General features: G+C 43.0%; 1 protein-coding gene across 1 annotated transcript in view; it reads left to right on the forward strand.

The window, feature by feature from the left end:
• Positions 1–21,353, forward strand: part of LOC143808512 (saxiphilin-like) — a 121,365-nt gene that overhangs the window by 35,456 nt on the left and 64,556 nt on the right. Inside the window, exons 5-7 of the mRNA XM_077291262.1 lie at positions 5,531–5,737; positions 6,058–6,273; positions 17,487–17,678. Of these exons, the coding sequence (XP_077147377.1) occupies positions 5,531–5,737; positions 6,058–6,273; positions 17,487–17,678 (615 nt within the window). The remainder of the gene's footprint in view (positions 1–5,530; positions 5,738–6,057; positions 6,274–17,486; positions 17,679–21,353) is intronic.

The following is a 21,353-nucleotide window of genomic DNA, read 5'->3' on the forward strand; positions in this document are numbered from 1 at the left end:
CAGCTGTTTCCCCATGATTCCGGCCCAAAACATGACTCCTCCACTCCTTGCTGACATCGCAGCCTTGTTGGGACATGGTGGCCATCCACTACTCCATCCATCTGGACCATCCACAGTTGCTCGACACTTATCAGTAAACAAGACTGTTAGAAAATTAGTCTTCATGTATGTCTGGGCCCACTGCAACTGTTTCTGCTTGTGAACACTGTTTAGGGGTGGCCGAATAGTAGGTTTATGCACCACAGCAAGCCTTTGAAGGATCCTACACCTTGAAGTTCGAGGGACTCCAGAGGCACCAGCAGCTTCAAATAACTGTTTGCTGGTTTGTAATGGCTTTTTAACAGCTGCTCTCTTAATCCGAAGAACTTGACTGGCAAAAACCTTCCTCATTCTGCCTTTATCAGCACGAACACGTCTGTGCTCAGATTCAGCCACAAATCTCTTCACAGTATGATGATCACGCTTAAGTTTTCGGGAAATATCTATTGTTTTCATCCCTTGACCAAGGAATTGCACTATTTGATGCTTTTCAGCAACAGAGAGATCCTTTTTATTTTCCATATTGCTTGAAACCTGTGGCCTGCTTAATAATGTGGAACATCATTTTTAAGTAGTTTTCCTTTAATTAGAATCACCTGGAAAACTAATTATCACATGTGTTTCAGGTTGATTTCAGTGATCCATTGAGCCCTGAGACACAATACCATCCACAAGTTTATTTGAAAAACAAAACAATTAAATCTTTACGACACTTAAATCCAATTTGCATAAAAATTTGGAACACAGTGTATATATACCGTATATACGCGAGTATAAGCCGAGATTTTCAGCTCATTTTTGGGGGCTTAAAGTCCCCCTCTCGGCTTATACTCGAGTCATACCCGGGGGTCGGCAGGGGAGGGGGAGCGGGGGCTGTCTAGTTATACTCACCTACTCCCGGCGCGGTCCCTGCAGTCCCTGCTTCTTCCAGCGCTGCATCTTCTTCCTGTACTGAGCGGTCACATGGTCCCTCTCATTACAGTCATGAATATGCGGCTCCACCTCCCATAGGGGTGGAGCCGCATATTCATGACTGCAATGGGCGGCAACGGTGACCGCTCAATACAGGAAGAAGATGCAGCGGTGGAAGAAGCAGCGACCACGCCAGGAGCAGGTAAGTATACGGGGAGGGGAGCGCTGCGCGATATTTACCGCTCCTCGTTCCGGTGCGGCTCAGTCATCAGCGTCCTCTGGCTATGACGCTCAGGTCAGAGGGAGCGGTGACATAGTCAGTGCGCGCCCTCTGCTGAGCGTCAGTGCTGGAGACGGAGCCGCACCGGAACGAGGACCGGTGAATATTGAAAGTGCCGGGGGTCCTGAGCGAAGAGAGGTGAGTATGTGATTTTTTTTTTTTATTGCAGCAGCAGCAGCATTATATATTGCACAGCTTTATATGGAGTATCTATGGGGCAATAATCAACGGTGCAGAGCATTATATATGGCACAGCTTTCTATGGAGCATCTATGGGGCCATAATGAATGGTGCAGAGCATTATATATGGCACAGCTTTATATGGAGCATCTATGGGGCCATAATGAACGGTGCAGAGCATTATATATGGCACAGCTTTATATGGAGCATCTATGGGGCCATAATGAACGGTGCAGAGCATTATATATGGCACAGCTTTATATGGAGCATCTATGGGGCCATAATGAACGGTGCAGAGCATTATACATGGCACAGCTTTATATGGAGTATCTATGGGGCAATAATCAACGGTGCAGAGCATTATATATGGCACAGCTTTCTATGGAGCATCTATGGGGCCATAATGAATGGTGCAGAGCATTATATATGGCACAGCTTTATATGGAGCATCTATGGGGCCATAATGAACGGTGCAGAGCATTATATATGGCACAGCTTTATATGGAGCATCTATGGGGCCATAATGAACGGTGCAGAGCATTATATATGGCACAGCTTTATATGGAGCATCTATGGGGCCATAATGAATGGTGCAGAGCATTATACATGGCACAGCTTTATATGGAGCATCTATGGGGCAATAATCAACGGTATGGAGCATCTATTTTTATTTTTGAAATTCACCGGTAGCTGCTGCATTTCCTACCCTGGGCTCGAGTCAATAAGTTTTCCCAGTTTTTTGTGGCAAAATTAGGGGGGTCGGCTTATACTCGGGTCGCCTTATACTCGAGTATATACGGTATATATATATATATATATATATACAGTATATATATATATATATATATATATATACACACACATATATACATACACAAAGTCATGGCTGGTAGTGTGGGCAGTGGCAACCTTGAAACTGTTCCAGAAATTAATGTACAGTATTTCTCCCAGAAAATTATTGCAGCTACAGTACATGTCTTGTTATGGACATGTTTTTTCCTTTTGTGTATTGGAACAACACACAAAAACAGAGAAAAGGAGGCAAGTTGGACAACATTTCACACAAAACTCCAAAAATGGGCCAGACAAAAGTGTTGGCACCTTTCTAAAATTGTTTGTTTCAAGCATGTGATGCTAGTTCAAACTCACATGTGGCAAGTAACAGGTGTGAGCAATATGAAAATCACACATTAAACCAGATAAAAAGGGGAGAAGTTTACTCAATCTTTGCATTGAGTATCTGTGTGTGCCACACTAAGCATAGAGAACAGAAAGAGGAGAAGAGAACTGTGTGAGGACTTGAGAACCCAAAATTTTGAAAAATATCAACAATCTCAAGGTTACAAGTCCATCTCCAGAGATCTTGGTGTTCCTTTGTCCACCGTGCACAACATAATCAAGAAGTTTACAACCCGTGGCATTGTAGATAATCTCCCTGGACGTTGATGGCAGAGAAAAATCGATGACAGATTCAACATGGGATAGTACAGTTGTTGGTTAAGCAGCACCAATCAAGTTCCAAAGAAATTCAAGCTGTTCTGCACTCTCAGGATGCATCAGCGCAAACTATCCGTTGACATTTGAATGAAATCAAACCCTTTAACAGGAGACCCAGAAATACCCCACTGCTGACAAAAAGACATAAAAAAGCTGGACTGAAGTTTACCAAAATGTACGTGATTAAGCCAAAATCCTTCTGGGAAAGGGTCTTGTGGACAGATGAGCCTAAGATAGAGCTTTTGGGTAAACCACCTCATTCTACTGGAATGAGGCTTACAAAAAAAGAACAAAGAAAATAACACAGTACCTACAGTCAAATTGAAGTTGAAAGATGTTTTGTAGGTGTTTTGTTGTCTCTGGCACTTGCTGCCTTGACTATGTGCAAGTCATCAGGAATCTGAAGATAACCAAACCAAAGGATTTTGGGTCGCAATGTAATGACCAGGGTCAGACAGCTGGGTTTGCGCCATAGATCATGGGTTTTCTTGGAACAATTTCAAGGTGTTAAGACTTTTCGACATGACTGTATATATACTGTATATATACATAAAAAATAGACAGTATAGTAATATAATCTCCTTATTATTCTGTAATGATCCAGACAAAGGTGAAAAACAATACGAGCAGGAGTTTAGGATAAAGCATACTCCTCCAAAGCATAAGCCCCTATGTATGACCCATCTTCAGTACCTATAACATTTACTATTATTTCCTTATAGTGACACAATTTCACTATTTGGTGGAAAACATTAGGGGGAAGCTATCAAAGCCTGTACTTCAATTTTCTAGAGTAAAACTTGTTTTTATTTTTAGCATACTCCACTTTTGTGTTACAAATTGTATTTTTTAAGTTTCGCACTTCTGTCATAAAAATGGCATGCAATGTTACTTGTCCTACCAAGAAAGGTGAGACACATGCAAATGGCACAGACTTGCAGAAAGAAGAAAGCTGTGCAGCACAGAAGAAAAATTACTGCATCATAGATAGCTAGTAGGTAGGGATGAGAGGGCGTTAGAGATGGACACAGGAAAGTATGCAAAAAGTGTCACCCAGAGCTTCAGTTATTGTATTTTGCTCCAAGTAAAGAAAATAAGCTCACCTTTATGAGAGTACTGCTGTTACAGAGAAGGTGAGGTTTTGCACCATCCGGGGGAGAGCAAAGAGGCTTATTTCTGTGAGTGAAAAGTGAATTCACTGTTGGATCAAAAATTAGACTTCTTGCAAGGGCAAGTAGTTGGCACAACTGAAGGAGTCTGAATGCCGATTCCTGAGTTTGAAGAGGAGTATCAAATCTGAGATGACATGGAGACTGTTCCTTGTTATCCCTTGCCAGCATCAAAATCTCACTTTCCTTAACTCTTCACTGTACAACAATCATTGAGTGTAACCATTTTAAAGGAAATTCACATTTAGCCTCTTTCACACTTCCGTCTTTCAGCTCCCGTCACAATCCGTTGTTTTTTTGAGAATGCAGGATCCTGCATTTTCCCATAGACTTGTATTAGCGACGGATTGTGACGGATGGCCATCTGTTTCATCCGTCTTTCACTGGATCCTGCATAAAAAAAGGTCCGTCGGGCAGAGAAAATGTTCAGAGGAACGTTTTTTCTGCACGACGGAAAATCACTCAGCGACGAATCCTGCTCTGCCCGTCACTGGCTACAATAGTGGCCTATGGGCGCAGGATGCATCGCTGACTGTGAAAAGCAGGAATCCAGCGACGGGTCCCGCCTTTTCAAAGAGAGCATGCGTGGAAGAATTTCCCGTCAGGGAAATTCTCTCTCACTCGCTCTCTTTCTCTTTTTCCTATTGATGCTGCCTATGCAGCATCAATAGTAACAAGATATAATGTTAAAAATTATAAAAAAAATTTAAAATCGCAATATTATCACCTACCGGCGTCCCGCGCAGCGTCACCGATGTTCCCAGCAGCTAGCGTTACTTCCTAGTAATACATTGCGAAATCTCGCGAGAAGTCGTAATGTATTACTAGGAACGCTAGCTGCTGGGAACATCGCTGCGCGGGAATGCCGGTAGGTGAGAATACTGCGATTTTTTATTTTTTTTACATGGTTTGTGTTGTGTATGCGTTTTTTTCGCAGCAGAAAACCACTGCGAAGACGCATACACAACAGGTGCACATAGCCTCAACTGGTCCGTCAGAAAGACGGGCCCAGTGCACACGTTTTCCACAATCTGCACAGGATCCGTCATTTCAACGTCTTGACGGATCCTGTGCAGATTTGGAAGACAGAAGTGTGAAAGAAGCCTTAAACTGCTCCACTGTACCTTTCTTTGTCTTTGAGGTTTCCCATTGGGTTTCATATAAAGCATTGCTCCTGCATGCACAAAGAGTACAATAGAGCAGCAGAGCACACAACAGGTCTGTATTAAATTTTACATTGTGCAAAATAATCCCATCAAAAATGAAATTACAACCTTATCGATAATCTGATTTTTTTTTTTTTAATTTGCATTATTTGAGGATCTTCCTTCCCTAAAGTAATAATTACAGGATACCATATATTTATCAATAAATATGAAGATGTACAATACTAGTAATGTGTTTGTATAATTCAGTCTTCATCAAACCTTTGTTATCATATATCCATTTTTAGCAAACAAACCTCCCTGCTTGAAGAAACGTCAGAAACTGCTCAGTGCTAAACCTTCACCGGCAGTTTTTGTGCCGGAATGTGATGAAAAGGGCAACTATCAACCTCAGCAGTCCCATGTCTACTCCTGGTGTGTGGATGAATATGGGGAAGAGGTTTTTTGTTCCAGAACTTTCCCTGGAAAACCGCCAAAACCATGTGAAGCTTCTGGTAAGGATCTACTTTATTCTTCCATCCTCTCCCTGTGCATCGATGTTATTACAGGCAGTGATTACAGATATAACACTACACGGAGTCACTATAATGATTTATCACTGATACATTGTGACTCTATAATTGTGTAAAATCATTGTTGGGCTCCTTGTCATTGTATGCTGAAGTGATAGAGAAGAAGATGGATCTAAGCTCGGCCTACATCAGCTCTGATGGGCTTAGAAATATTTGATGAAAGTATGGTATGAAGGTCATCCTACAATATAGTCAGGAATATACAGATAATAACACCAATTATTCTGTATTTGTCTTATCAGGTGAAACGCTCTGTATAAAAGAACGTAATAAAGTGCTCAGCGCAACAGAACCTTTACTGGGAGCCTTTGTACCGGACTGTGATGAAAAAGGCTACTTTAGTCCATTGCAGTTCCACGGCAGCACCGGATACAGTTGGTGTGTTACCAAGAATGGTGACGAGATAAAGGGTACAAGGACTGGACCGGGGCAGACACCCCCTACGTGTGAGGTCCCAGGTGAGGAACTACAAAGTATGTCAGGCATTAGCTGAGCCTCCAATCTACCATGTGATTCTGATGAACTAGCTAACATTAAGTACAGTGCATCTGCCACCAGCCGGGTCAGCACTCAACAATGCATTTCTGAAGTATTCCCTTAAAATATTTAGACAATAGAAGCTAAGTGAACCTAATAAATCTGTTTTTAAACTGTGAAGAGGAGGGATGATGGAGAGACTCCACTTTTTCATGTTGAAACTTTTAAACTTTTATTTAAAGGGAATCTGTCAGTAGGATCAACCCTCCTAAACTGTCTATATGGGTATGTAGGTCATAGGAATCCGAATATAATGATACCTTGATATTTGCCATCCAATGTCTTATTCTAGAGAAATACACAATTACTTATACTTAAATGAGCTTTTAAGATCTGAGGGCCGAACATTGATCTGCATGAGAACATGTCTCCAGAGCATATTGTATATGAGAGGGGGAATTACCACTGTGAGACATGGAGCTAACACAGAACAGTAGAACTGAAGTTTATCTAATAACAAACACAATTGCTGTAGCTCTCACAGCTCTGCTGTATTACAGCCCGGTCTGCCCGTGAGAAGGAAGCTGAAGCACTGATAGAATCCTGCAAATGTGTCAGGTAAAATCACACACAGCTCTGCAGCGAGTTCAGGAGAGCAGAGAGAAGCCATATCTCACACTGGTAACCCCTTTATTTACAGAAAATTCCAGAGACAGACTCTCCGGGAAATCTGTGTCCTGTACATAGTTCTGAGAATCTCATTTACATATAAAAAATAATGTGGAATTCTCTGGAATAAAAAATCAGATGGCATATATCAAGGTATCATTTTGTTCAGCTTCCTATTACCTACATGCCCATATAGACGGCCCAGGAAGGTTGATCCTACTGACAGATTCACTTTAAAGAGTTTGTGAAGAGGAATTGTTCGGGACATTTGTCTAGTAGGCAGGTTAGGAAGGCTGCAACAAGTTCACTGGAAGCTCTGATTCATCTGTGCTTTATATGGACAGCCTATTATATTCAGTGATTACAAGTTGATGCTTCTTTTCCTCTACAATTTACCTTATGTGAACTGAACTGTTAAAACTTATCAATAAGAGTGCCAACTACACGTCATCTTAGAATCAGCTTGTCATCATGTGCAATTCAATTATAGAGAACCGTTCAGCTCTCCTGACATGTCTCTGAACTTTATGTTGTACTGTTCCTTTATCATTCCTTCTTACAATGCATAACCAAATTGACAAATGGGTGTAACTCATGGTTGATAGTGTCACGAGTGGGTCACGTCCTAATGTGACCCATGGGGGATCTGGGTTATGAAGGTCACAACACTTTATTGATCACAGGTCCGTCCTCCTTTGAGCCCGTTTGACTATTACCTTGAATTGGAATGGATTCACTGTCATTCAGTCATCTATTAATTAACCCCTTCCCGACCTGTGACACAGCGTATGCGTCATGAAAGTCCGGGGCCAATCTGACCTGTGACGCATATTCTGTGTCACAGAATGATCGTGTCCCTGCAGGTCGGGTGAAAGGGTTAACTCCAATTTCACCCAACCTACAGGGACAGGAGGAGTGGTACTTCAGCCCAAGGGGGGTGGCTTCGCCCCCCCATGGCTACGACCGCTCTGATTGGCTGTTGAAAGTGAAACAGCCAATCAGAGCAATTTGCAATATTTCACCTATAAAAAGTGGTGAAATATTACAATCCAGCCATGGCCAATGCTGCAATATCATCGGCCATGGCTGGAAACCCTGATCTGCCCCCCACCATAGCCACCGATCTCCTCCCCAGTCCTCTGTTCTGTCCCGTACTGTGGTCCGCTCCTGTCCGCTCCCTCCATCCTCCTGTCCGCTCCCCATGTGCTCCGATCCACCCCCCATGCTCCGATCCCACCCCCTCATACCGAGCCTCCCGGTGTCCATCCGTCTTGTCCACGGGCGCCGCCATCTTCCATATTCATTCCAGGTACATTTTGATCACTGTGATAAAACCTATCAGAGCAAACAAAATAAAAAAAATAGTAAATGAACCCCCCCTTTATCACCTCCATAGGTAGGGACAATAATAAAATAAAGAAAATATATTTAATTTTATTTTTCCACTAGGGTTAGAGTTAGGGTTAGGGTTAGCGTTAGAATTAGGGTTAGAACTAGGGTTAGGCCTCTTTCACACTTGCGTCATTTGACATCTGTCGCAATCCATCGTTTTGGGAAAAAAATGGACCCTGCAAATGTGCCCGCAGGATCCGTTTTTTGCCCATAGATTTGTATTAGCGACAGATTGCGACGGATGGCCACACGTCGCATCCATCGTGCAACGGATCCGTCATGTTTTGGCGGACGGTCGGCACAAAAAATGTTCAAGTGAACTTTTTTTGACCGTCGCGTCCGCCATTTTTGACCGCGCATGCGCAGCCGAAACTCCGCCCCCTCATCCCCGGACTTTAGACTGGGCAACGGATGCATTGAAAAACTGCATCCGCTGCCCACATCGTGCACAAATTTCACAACATGCGTCGGTACGTCGGCCCGATGCATAGCGACGGACCCGTACCGACGCAAGTGTGAAAGTAGCCTTAGAATTATGCTATGTGCACATGGTGCGGATAAGGCTGTGGATCCGCAGCGGATTTGTAGCAGTTTTCCATCAGGTTTACAGTACCATGTTAACCTATGGAAAACCAAATCCGCTGTGCCCATGGTGCGGAAAATACCGTGCGGAAACGCTGTGTTGTATTTTCCACAGCATGTCAATTCTTTGTGCGGATTCCGCAGCGTTTTACACCTGTTCCTCAATAGGAATCCGCAGGTGAAATCTGCACAAAAAACACTGGAAATCCACGGAAAATCCGCAGGTAAAACACAGTGCCTTTTACCTGTGGATTTTTCAAAAATGGTGTGGAAAAATCAAAACACGAATCGGCAACGTGGGCACATAGCCTTAGGGTTAGGGTTGGAATTAGAGTTGGAATTAGGGCTAGGGTTGGAAATGGGGTTAAGATTAGGATTGTGGTTAGGGTTATGGTTAGAGTTAGGGGTGTGTTGGGGTTAGGGTTGTGGTTAGGGTTGGGATTACGGTTAGGGTTAGGATTAGGGTTAGGGTTGGGATTAGGGTTAGAGGTGTGTTGGGTTTAGGGTTGTGGTTAGGGGTGTGTTGGGGTTAGGGTTGTGATTAAGGTTATGGCTAGAGTTGGGATTAGGGTTATGGGTGTGTTGGGGTTAGTGTTGGAGTTAAAATTGAGGGGTTTCCACTGTTTGGGCACATCAGGGGTCTCCAAACGCAACATGGCACCACCATTGATTCCAGTCAATCTTGCGCTCAAAAAGTCAAATGGTGCTCCCTCCCTTCCAAGCCCCGACCTGCACCCAAACAGTGGTTTACCCCCACATATGAGGTACCAGCATACTCAGGATAAACTGGGCAACAACTATTCGGGTCCAATTTCTTCTGTTACCCTTGCGAAAATAAAAAATTGCTTGCTAAAACATAATTTTTGAGGAAAGAAAAATGATTTTTTATTTTCACGGCTCTGCGTTGTAAACTTCTGTGAAGCACTTGGGGGTTCAAAGCGCTCACCACATATCTAGATAAGTTCCTTGGGGGGTCTAGTTTCCAAACTGGGGTCACTTGTGGGGGGTTTCTACTGTTTAGGCACATCAGGGGTTCTGCAAACGCAACGTGACGCCCACAGACCATTCCATCAAAGTCTGCATTTCAAAACGTCACTACTTCCCTTCCGAGCCCTGACGTGTGCCCAAACAGTAGTTTACCCCCACATATGGGGTATCAGCGTACTCAGGACAAACTGGGCAACAAATATTGGGGTCCAATTTCTCCTGTTACCCATGTGAAAATAAAAAATTGCCTGCTAAAACATAATTTTTGAGGAAAGAAAAATGATTTTTTATTTTCACGGCTCTGCGTTGTAAACTTCTGTGAAGCACTTGGGGGTTCAAAGTGCTCACCACATATCTAATAAGTTCCTTGGGGGGTCTAGTTTCCAAAATGGGGTCACTTGTGGGGGGTTTCTACTGTTTAGGCACATTAGGGGCTCTGCAAACGCAACGTGACGCCCGCAGACCATTCCATCAAAGTCTGCATTTCAAAACGTCACTACTTCCCTTCCGAGCCCTGCCGTGTACCCAAACAGTGGTTTACCCCCACATGTGAGGTATCATTGTACTCAGGAGAAATTTTAAGATCCCTTTTATCCTGTTGCCCATGTGGAAATGAACAAATTGAGGCTAAAAGAAATTTTTTGTTAAAAAAAAATAGTACTTTTTCATTTTTTCGGATCAATTTGTGAAGCACCTGGGGGTTCAAAGTGCTCACTATGCATCTAGATAAGTTTCTTGGGGGGTCTGGTTTCTAAAATGGGGTCACTTGTGAGGGATCTCCATGGTTTAGGCACACAGGGGTTCTCCAAAAGCGACATGGTGTCCGCTAATTATTGGAGCTAATTTTTCATTCAAAAGTCAAATGGCGCTCCTTCCCTTCCGAGCCTTGCCGTGTGCACAAACAGTGGTTTATGACCACATATGAGGTATCGGTGTACTCAGGAAAAATTGCCCAACACATTTTAGGATCCATTTTATCCTGTTGCCCATGTGAAAATGAAAAAATTGAGGCTAAAAGAAATTTTTTGTGAAAAAAAGTACTTTTCATTTTTACGGATCAATTTGTGAAGCACCTGGGGGTTCAAAGTGCTCACTATGCATCTACATAAGCTCCTTGGGGGGTTTAGTTTCCAAAATGGGGTCACTTGTGGGGGAGCTCCAATGTTTAGGCACACAGGGGCTCTCCAAACGGGACATGGTGTCCGCTAAAGATTGGAGCCAATTTTCCATTGAAAAATTCAAATGGCGCTCTTTCCCTTCCGAGCCCTGTCATGCGCCCAAACAGTGGTTCCCCCACATATGGGGTATCGGCGTACTCAGGACAAATTGTACAATAGCTTTTACTTTTGGGGTCCAGTTTCTCCTTTTACCCTTGGGAAAATTAAAAAATTGTTGCTAAAAGATCATTTTTGTGACTAAAAAGTTAAATGTTCATTTTTTCCTTCCATGTTGCTTCTGCTGCTATGAAGCACCTGAAGGGTTAATAAACTTCTTGAATGTGGTTTTGAGCACCTTGAGGGGTGCAGTTTTTAGAATGGTGTCACTTTGGGATATTTTCAGCCATATAGACCCCTCAAACTGACTTCAAATATGAGGTGGTCCCTAAAAAAAATGATTTTGTCAATTTCGTTGTAAAAATTAGAAATCACTGGTCAAATTTTAACCCTTATAACTTCCTAGCAAAAAAAAATTTTGTTTCCAAAATTGTGCTGATGTAAAGTAGACATGTGGGCAATGTTATTTATTAACTGTTTTGGGTCACATAACTCTCTCGTTTAACAGAATAGGGATCCAAGAAGTATCGTTGCTCCTTGCTGAGAGTGACATGATAAGCATGTCGAGGTGTGGAGACTTAAAGCCGCAATGCTCCTCTGGGAAATATGCAAATTGTCTCTTCAGACAATTCAGACTCTCCGCAAGGAGCAACGATACTTCTTGGATCCTGGTCAGATGCCTCTCAATCAGCCAAACCAGATCTCCACTTTGCACTGATGAGGGGCAGTACCGCGAAACACAGTGTCTGCAAATTGAGATTCTGGTTTGGCTATTATCCTGAGTCATGTGACAAGGCTCGTTAAAGGGTCGACATTGGCTGTTAGGATTGCTACTTCCAATAGGTGGCACTAGAGTTCTAGTCCTCTTCCTCTCTGAAGAGACAATTTGCGTTTAACAGAATAAAAATTCAAAATTTGAAAATTGCGAAATTTTCGCCAAATTTTCATTTTTTTCACAAATAAATGCAAAAACTATCGGCCTAAATTTACCACTAACATGAAGCTCAATATGTCACGAAAAAACAATCTCAGAACCGCTAGGATCCGTTGAAGCGTTCCTGAGTTATTACCTCATAAAGGAACACTGGTCAGAATTGCAAAAAACGGCCAGGTCATTAAGGTCAAAATAGGCTGGGTCATGAAGGGGTTAAACTGATGTCATAACACCGTTAAAGACTATGATTGGTTGTCCTGTGAGTGTCTTTTGACATCCAGATGGTGCATTTATTGCTTCTGGATTCCTGTCCACCTCAGATTTCTGTTCTGGATCTATGGGCCTGACAAAAGGAGAATATACTTGCCTTTGTTATTTTATAACAATATGTACTAAAACAAAAAAATAGTGCTGGAAAATGCGTGGAAAGGGTGTTTGTGACATAGCTTTGGCTACTTAATCTGAGAGCAGCAAAATGTAGACAGAGATCCTGATTCCAGCAATGTGTCTCTTACTGGGCTGCTTAGTGCAATTTTGATAAAATCATAATTTTATCAGCAGATTATCACTAGACAACTAGTAATCCTGCAGCCATGCAGTCCTCTATAATCATTTTTACAATTAGAGCAAAGACAAAATGAGGTGTAATATAGAGAGAACTTTGTATTCATTGCATAGTTTGGTCACAGAAGAAACTTGTGAGAGTAGATTATATGGGGTAATTCAACTTTTATCTACTCAGAACATGAGGTACATGCATCAGCTTCTTAATACAGCATAACAGGAAGTCTGAAGGACCTTTTACCAGAGAGAAAGTGAAACCAAAGTACAAGTATATGCATTACATTCAACTAAGCATATAACAGTAACAACATCGCCATCTACTGTCAGAAAACTGTAAACTCCTCCTACACACAAAAAGGTCTGTAGCTGTTGCATATCTGCCAACAGAGTAACCAGTGAACACTATTTCCACAGTGAACCAAACTGTGTAGGCCCATCCTTGGTAGTAATATAACTGAAAGACTATGTGAATTAAGATAGTAACCTGGTATATAACCGGCAGTCAGCATATCACTTTATTTAAGCCATTAAAGGGAACCTGTCACCGGGTTTGGCTGATACAAGTTACGGCCACCGACTTTCAGGGCTGATATACAGTATTCTATAATGCTGCAGTGTGCCAGGAGCGCACACTGAAAGTTTGGGGCCCCTGTGCAAGAAACGTGTCTGGGCCCCCTTCCTTTTATGGTGACAAAGCTATATATACACTACCGTTCAAAAATTTAGGGTCACTTAGAAATGTCCTTATTTTTGAAAGAAAAGCACAGTTTTTTCCAATGGACCTAACATTAAATGATTCAGAAATACACTCTATGCATTGTTAATGTGGTAAATGACTATTTTAGCTGCAAATGTCTGGTTTGTAATGCAATATCTTCATAGGTGTATAGAGGCCCATTTCCAACAACCATCACTCCAGTGTTCTTATGGTACTTTGTGTTTGCTAACCGTGTAAGAAGGCTAATGGATGGTTAAAATACCCTTGAAAACTCTTGTGCAAGTATTTATCAGTTTGGCTGGTTAGAGAACCTATAAACCTGACCTTCCTTTGAGCTAGTTGAGAATCTGAAGCATTACATTTGTTGGTTCCATTAAACTCTCAAAATTGCCAGAAAAAAAGAACTTTCATGTGAAACTCGACAGACTATTCTTGTTCTTAGAAATTAAGGTATTCAATGTGAGAAATTGCCAAGAAACTGAAGATTTCCTACAACGGTGTGTCCTACTCCCTTCAGAGGAGAGCACAAACAGGCTCTAACCAGAGTAGAAAGAGAAGTGGGAGACCCCGCTGCACAACTGAGGAACAAGACAAGTACATTAGAGTCTGTAGTTCGAGAAATTGATGCCTCACAGGTCCTCAACTGGCAGCTTCATTAAATAGTACACGCAAAACACCAGTGTCAGTGAAGAGGTGACTCCGGGATGCTGGTCTTCAGAGCAGAGTGGCAAAGAAAAAGCCATATCAGAGACTGGCTAAGAAAAGGAAAATATTAACCCCTTAAGCCCCGAGGGTGGTTTGCACGTTAATGACCGGGCCAATTATTACAATTCTGACCACTGTCCCTTTATGAGGTTATAACTCTGGAATGCTTCAACGGATCCCGGTGATTCTGACATTGTTTTCTCGAGACATATTGTACTTCATGATAGTGGTAAAATTTCTTTGATATGACCTGCGTTTATTTGTGAAAAAAATGGAAATTTGGCAAAAATTTTGAAAATTTCGCAATTTTCCAACTTTGAATTTTTATGCCCTTAAATCACAGAGATATGTCACACAAAATACTTAATAAGTAACATTTCCCACATGTCTACTTTATATCAGCACATTTTTGGAAACACAATTTTTTTTGTTAGGGAGTTATAAGGGTTAAAAGTTGACCAGCAATTTCTCATTTTAACAACACCATTTGTTTTTAGGGACCACATCACACTTGAAGTCATTTTGAGGGGTCTATATGATAGAAAATAACAAGTGTGACACCATTCTAAAAATTGCAACCCTCAAGGTGCTCAAAACCATATTCAAGAAGTTTATTAACCCTTCTGGTGCTTCACAGGAATTTTTGGAATGTTTAAAAAAAATGAACATTTAATTTTGTTTCACAAAAAATTTACTTCAGCTCCATTTTGTTTTATTTTACCAAGGGTAAGAGGAGAAAATGGACACCAAAAGTTGTTGTACAATTTGTCCTGAGTACCCCGATACCCGATATGTGGGAGTAAACCACTGTTTGGGCGCATGGCAGAGCTCGGAAGGGAAGGAGCGCCATTTGACTTTTCAATGCAAAATTGGCTGGAATTTAGATGGGACGCCATATTGCGTTTGGAGAGCCACTAATGTGTCTAAACATTGAAATTCCCCACAAGTGACATGATTTTGGAAAGTAGACCCCCTAAGGAAGTTATCTAGATGTGTGGTGAGCACTTTGACCCACCAAGTGCTTCACAGAAGTTTATAATGTAGAGCCGTAAGAATAAAAAATAATATTTTTTCACAAAAATGAACTTTTTGCCCTCAATATTTTATTTTCCCAAGGGTACCAGAAGAAATTGTACCCCAAAGGTTGTTGTGCAATTTGTCCTGAGTACGCTGATACCCCATATGTTGGGGGGAACCACCGTTTGGGCGCATGGCAGAGCTTGGAAGGGAAGGAGCGCCATTTGGAATGCAGACTTAGATGGATTGGTCTGCAGGCGTCACATTGCGTTTGCAGAGCCCCTAATGTACCTAACCAGTAGAAACCCCCCATAAGTGACCCATATTGGAACCTAGACCCCCCAAGGAACTTATCTAGATGTGTTGTGAGAACTTTGAACCCCCAAGTATTTCACTACAGTTTATAACGCAGAGCCGTCAAAATAAAAAATCATTTTTTTCCTACAAAAATGGTTTTTTAGCCCCCCAAATTTTTATTTTCCCAAGGGTAATAAAAGAAATTGGACCCCAGAAGTTGTTGTCCAATTTGTCCTGAGTATGCTGATACCCCATATGTGGGGGGGAACCACCGTTTGGGCGCATGGCAGAGCTCGGAAGGGAAGGAGCGCCATTTGGAATGCAGACTTAGATGGATTGGTCTGCAAGCATCACGTTGCATTTGCAGAGCCCCTGATGTACCTAAACAGTAGAAACCCCCCACAAGTGACCCCTTATTGGAACCTAGACCCCCCCAAGGAACTTATCTAGATGTGTTGTGAGAACTTTGAACCCCCAAGTATTTCACTACAGTTTATAACACAGAGCCGTGAAAATAAAAAATCATTTTTTTCCCACAAAAATGTTTTTTTAGCCCCCCAAATTTTTATTTTCCCAAGGGTAACAGGAGAAATTGGACCCCAGAAGTTGTTGTCCAATTTGTCCTGAGTACGCTCATACCCCATATGTTGGGGTAAACCCCTGTTTGGGCACACGGGAGAGCTCGGAAGGGAAGGAGCACTGTTTTACTTTTTCAACGCAGTATTGGCTGGAATTGAGATCGGATGCCATGTCACGTTTGGAGAGCCCTGATGTGCCTAAACAGTGGAAACCCCCAATTCTAACTGAAACCCTAACCCAAACACACTCCTAACCCTAATCCCAACCACACCCCTAACCCCAACTTCAACACACCCCTAATCCTAATCCCAACCATAACCCTAACCACACCCCTAACCCTGACACGCCCCTAACCCTAATCCCAACCTTAAATGTAATCCAAACCCTAACCCTAGCCCCAACCCTAACCCTAGCCCTATCTGTAGCCCTAGCTCTAACCCTAGCCCTAACCCTAGCCCTAACCCTAGCCCTAACCCTAATGAAAAAATGGAAATAAATACATTTTTTTTTTTTTTTATTTTTCCCTTACTAAGGGGGTGATGAAGGGGGGGTTGATTTATTTTTATAGCAGGTTTTTAGCTGATTTTTATGACTGGCAGCCATCACACACTAAAAGATACTTTTTATTGCAAAAAATATTTTTTTGCGTTACCACATTTTGAGAGCTATAATTTTTCCATATTTTGGTCGACAGAGTCATGTGAGGTCTTGATTTTTTGCGGGACGAGTTGACTTTTTTATTGGTAACATTTTCTGGCACATGACTTTTTTCATTGGGTTTTATTCCGATTTTTGTGAGGCAGTATGACAAAAAAACGGCTATTCATGAATTTCTTTTGGGGGGGGGGGGCGTTTATACCGTTCCGCATTTGGTAAAATGGATAAAGCAGTTTTGACGCTTTTATACGATAAAAACTATTTTATAGAAAAAATAATTATTTTTGCATCGCTTTATTCTGAGGACTATAAGTTTTTTATTTTTTCGCTGATGATGCTGTATGGTGGCTCGTTTTTTGCGGGACAAGATGTCGTTTTCGGCGGTACCATGGTTATTTATATTCGTCTTTTGGATCGCGTGCTATTTCACTTTTTGTTCGGCAGTATGATAATAAAGCGTTGTTTTTTGCCTCTTTTTTTTTTTTTTTACGGTGTTCAATAAAGGGGTCAACTAGTGGGTCAGTTTTATTGGTCGGGTCGTTACAGACGCGGCGATACTAAATATGTGTACTTTTATTGTTTTTTTATTTAGATAAAGAAATGTATTTATGGGAATAATAATTGGTAAGCCACCTCCCTACAGGACCCGGATGCAGCCCTGCGGCCATTTTGGATCCGGGGCCTGCAGGGAGAAGAAGGTAGGAGACCCTCGTAGCAACGCGATCACATCGCGTTGCTCCGAGGGTCTCAGTGAAGCCCGCAGGGAACGAAAAAAGTATTAAATGTTATTACAGTCTTCCACATAATTATGTATTTCAGCTCCTGTGACGCTGCACTATGCTGTCGCTGTGGTGAAAAATTCAAGTAGCTTCCAACTTGATCAACTAAAAGGCAAGAGATCTTGTCATTCTGCCGTGGGAGATGCAGCAGGTTGGGTCGCTCCTTTGGACGTACTCCTTAAAAAGAATTTACTGTCGTGGGAAGGACGTGAACTAAAAACTATTGAAAAAGGTAAAAGTGATGCACTAATCAATTAGTTTCATCCCAAAAATTGTATAAGACTCGACTGCCCCCATGTGTCTCCTGGAGAAAATATAGTGTATGGTACCATATGGATCCTAATGCACTCTGAATATCCTAAGTACAGATCTGTGCACATCATGTTGTGTGCATATAAGGCCTTGTGATCAGTGAAGTTCACTGAGTGCCACCTAGAAATGACTATATTCCCACAGTATGAATTCATTCGCCCTGGTAGACATTATTAGGTAGTAATCACACATGCAATACAGTTTTGGTCCAAATACATGCAGTTTTTATTACTTTCCACAGGTTGCACAGCACCAAAACAAACTCATAAACTAAAATCCCTGGCTTTGGCCAGGCACTAAACAGAACAGGCCCTGGCTACACATACAGTACATGGCTGAGTTATCCCCAGCTCAGTCAAGCAAAACAGCTGTTGTCCATACAACCACTGATACAGGAGCTTCTCACTAAATTAGAATATCATCAATAAGTTAATTTATTTTCAGCTTGCTGAAAAACACTAAGGGACCCTTTTAAATGCTTAGGAAGCCTTTGCAGGTGCTTTTGTTAATTATTCTAATTTACTGAGATAATGACTTGGGTTTTCATTGGCTGTAAGCCATAATCATCAACATTAACAGAAATAAACACTTAAAATAGATCACTCTGTTTGTAATGACTCTATATAATATATAATTTAAACTTTTTGCATTGAAGAACTAAAATAAATTAAATGTTTAATGATATTCTAATTTAGTGAGAAGCATTTGTATTTGCGGTTCTCTGTGCACAGCATGTGCAGACTCTTCTCAGAGAGGAATTCTGGCCAGTAATTCTCTTCAGATCCAAAACACATCCAGTCTGGTCAGCTTCCCACAGCTGACTGACTAAGGTGAACAGTTTGCCTGGTTATATGCAGTGCTAGCCCAGTACCAGCACCTACACCATTGAAAATAGTATCCTCAAAAATAAAATGCATCACTGCAGTAATATTATCCCTTAATTAGCCCCTACCGTAATATCACCCATCCTAGCCCCCTTGTGTTTCATTCGTGGCTCCAGCCATGTGTTCTCACATTCTGCCCTCATGTGTCTCCATTCTGCCCCCATATGATGTCCCATCCTGTCCCATATGATCTCCATCTGTCCCCATGTGTCACATAATCTGGCCCCTTCTGTCACATGATCCTGCCCCATCTGTCTCATGATCCTGCCCCATCTGTCCCATGATCCTGCTCCATCTGTTCCACGATCCTGCGTCATCTGTCCCATGATCCTGCGTCATCTGTCCCATGATCCTGCCTCATCTGGCCCATGATCCTGCATCAACTGTCCTATGATCCTACCCCATCTGTCCCATGATCCTGATCCATCGGTCTCATGGTCCTGCCCCATCTGTTCCATGATTCTGCATCATCTTTCCCATGATCCTGCCTCATGTGTCTCATGAGCATGCCCCATGTGTCTCCATCATCTCCATCCTGCCGCATAAGTCTCCATCCTGCCCCATGATCCTGCTCCACCTGTCTCCATCCTGCCCCATGATCTCTCACCGTGTATCTCCATCCTGCCCCATGTTCCTGCCCCATCTGTCTCCATCTTGCCCCATGTTCCTGCCCCATCTGTCTCCATCTTGCCCCATGATCCTACACCATGTGTCTACATCCTGCCCCATGTTCCTGCACCATGATCCTGCACCATGTGTCTACATCCTGCCCCATGTTCCTGCACCATGATCCTGCAGCATGTGTATCTATCCTCCTCATGTTCCTGCCCCATGATCCTGCACCATGTATCTCTATCCTGTCCCATCTGTCTCCATCCTGCCCCATGTTCCTGCCCCATCTTTCTCACCCTGCCCCATGATCCTAAACCATGTGTCTCCATTCTGCCCCATATTCCTGCCCCATGATCATACACCATGTGTCTCCATCCTGCCCTACGTCCCTGCCCCATCTGTCTCCATCCTGCCCCATGATCCTGTACCATGTTCCTGCCCCATAATCCGGCACTATGTGTCTCAATCCTGCCCCACGTTCCAGCCCCATGATCCTGCACCATGTGTCTTCATCCTGCCCCATGTTCCTGCCCCATCTACCTCCATCCTGCACCATGTGTCTTCATCCTGCCCCATATTCCTGCCCCATGATCCTGCAGCATGTCTCCATCCTGCCCCATGTCCCTGCCCCATCTGCCTCCATCCTGCCCCATGATCCTGCAGCATGTGTCTGCATCCTGCCCCATCTGTCCGCCCTGCCCCATATTCCTGCCCCATGATCCTGCATAATGTTTCTCCATCCTGGTGTCAATAAAATACACTTTCTCCTTACCTGGCTGTGGTCCAGCAGTGTTGTCTCCTCCATCCATTTGAAGCACGGACTCACTGGTGTATGACCGTGATGTCATACACTGGTAACGTGTGCGCTGACGTCAGCTGCCATCCTGTGATTGGCTGGCATATTTTAATTGAGGACGCATGTTCAGCAAGTGCACCGGAAGGATCCTCCTGCCTCTGGGGCCAATGGAGCAGAAGGGGCCCAGTCCAGGCCCCCTCTACTCACCGGACCCCATATGCCAATAAGGGCAGTAATACCCTGATGGCGGCCCTAAATCTGCAGGTTAATAGAGTTACATTGATGTCCAGTGCCTTACTGAAAATGTGGCTTTTGGGAGGAAATGTTCCTCCTGGGAGCCACTGGCTTTCAGTGATAAAGGAGTGTCGGAATGGCTACAGTCACCGCTCACAGCATTGTGACTGGCGGCTGTAAGCACACACTCCAGCACAGATGAACTGCAAAAAAAAGCTGTCAATCACAGTACTGGAGTGTGCTTACAGACGCTGCTCACTGTACAGTGAGCAGAGACTGTTGCTTCTGCAGGCACGCCTCTATGACTAAAAGCTAGCGGCTCCCCGGAGTAACAAAGTTTATTTCCTGCTGGTAACTGCTTTTTTCAGTACAGCGACGGACAGTATTGTAACCCTATTAATTTGCGGATTAACCGTATATTTGCAAGTCAATAGCATTTGAGGACAATAGATGTTCCCTTTAAGTCATAAATTGATCTTAAATAATAAAGTAAAACATTGGGGGGGGGGGCTTCTCACAATAGTTTGCACCTTTTGCAGACTTTCTTTGCCTCGTCTATATGCCCTCCTCTCATTTCTACAGCATTGCCATCCCTTGACATAGAAGTACACATTCACTGGTCAATGTATCTATAGGAGATGCCCCTCCAATGGGGCTACCCATAGGCACAAGTGATCAGCGAATGACCGAATGTGTTCGGACAAGGTGTCATCCGACCATGCTTGTGTGCTAACCGAGTGTATTCTGTGTGCTCGAAAAATATGTTTGAGTTCCCGCGGCTGCATGTGTGGCGCCCCAGGGTCCTGGTCATCACAGTAGCATTGCTTTCCTCACGGGGAGAGTGATGTTACGTTTGGAAGCGATGAAGGATATCTTTTATCAGGTAATCACCATACACACATGTTTACACTCCAGGCCACAAGGGGGAGCTTTTGATCCTTTTTCTAGGTGACTCCCCTATATATATATTGTGGTTTGGAGGGAAAGGGAGTTTCAGTCAGATTGACAGAGAGACAGGAGAGAGCAGACGGACACAGAGTGTCAGAATGTCTGAAGGGGCCGTGTAGTC

This window comes from Ranitomeya variabilis, chromosome 2 (genome assembly GCF_051348905.1).
Source record: "Ranitomeya variabilis isolate aRanVar5 chromosome 2, aRanVar5.hap1, whole genome shotgun sequence".
Taxonomy (NCBI): domain Eukaryota; kingdom Metazoa; phylum Chordata; class Amphibia; order Anura; family Dendrobatidae; genus Ranitomeya; species Ranitomeya variabilis.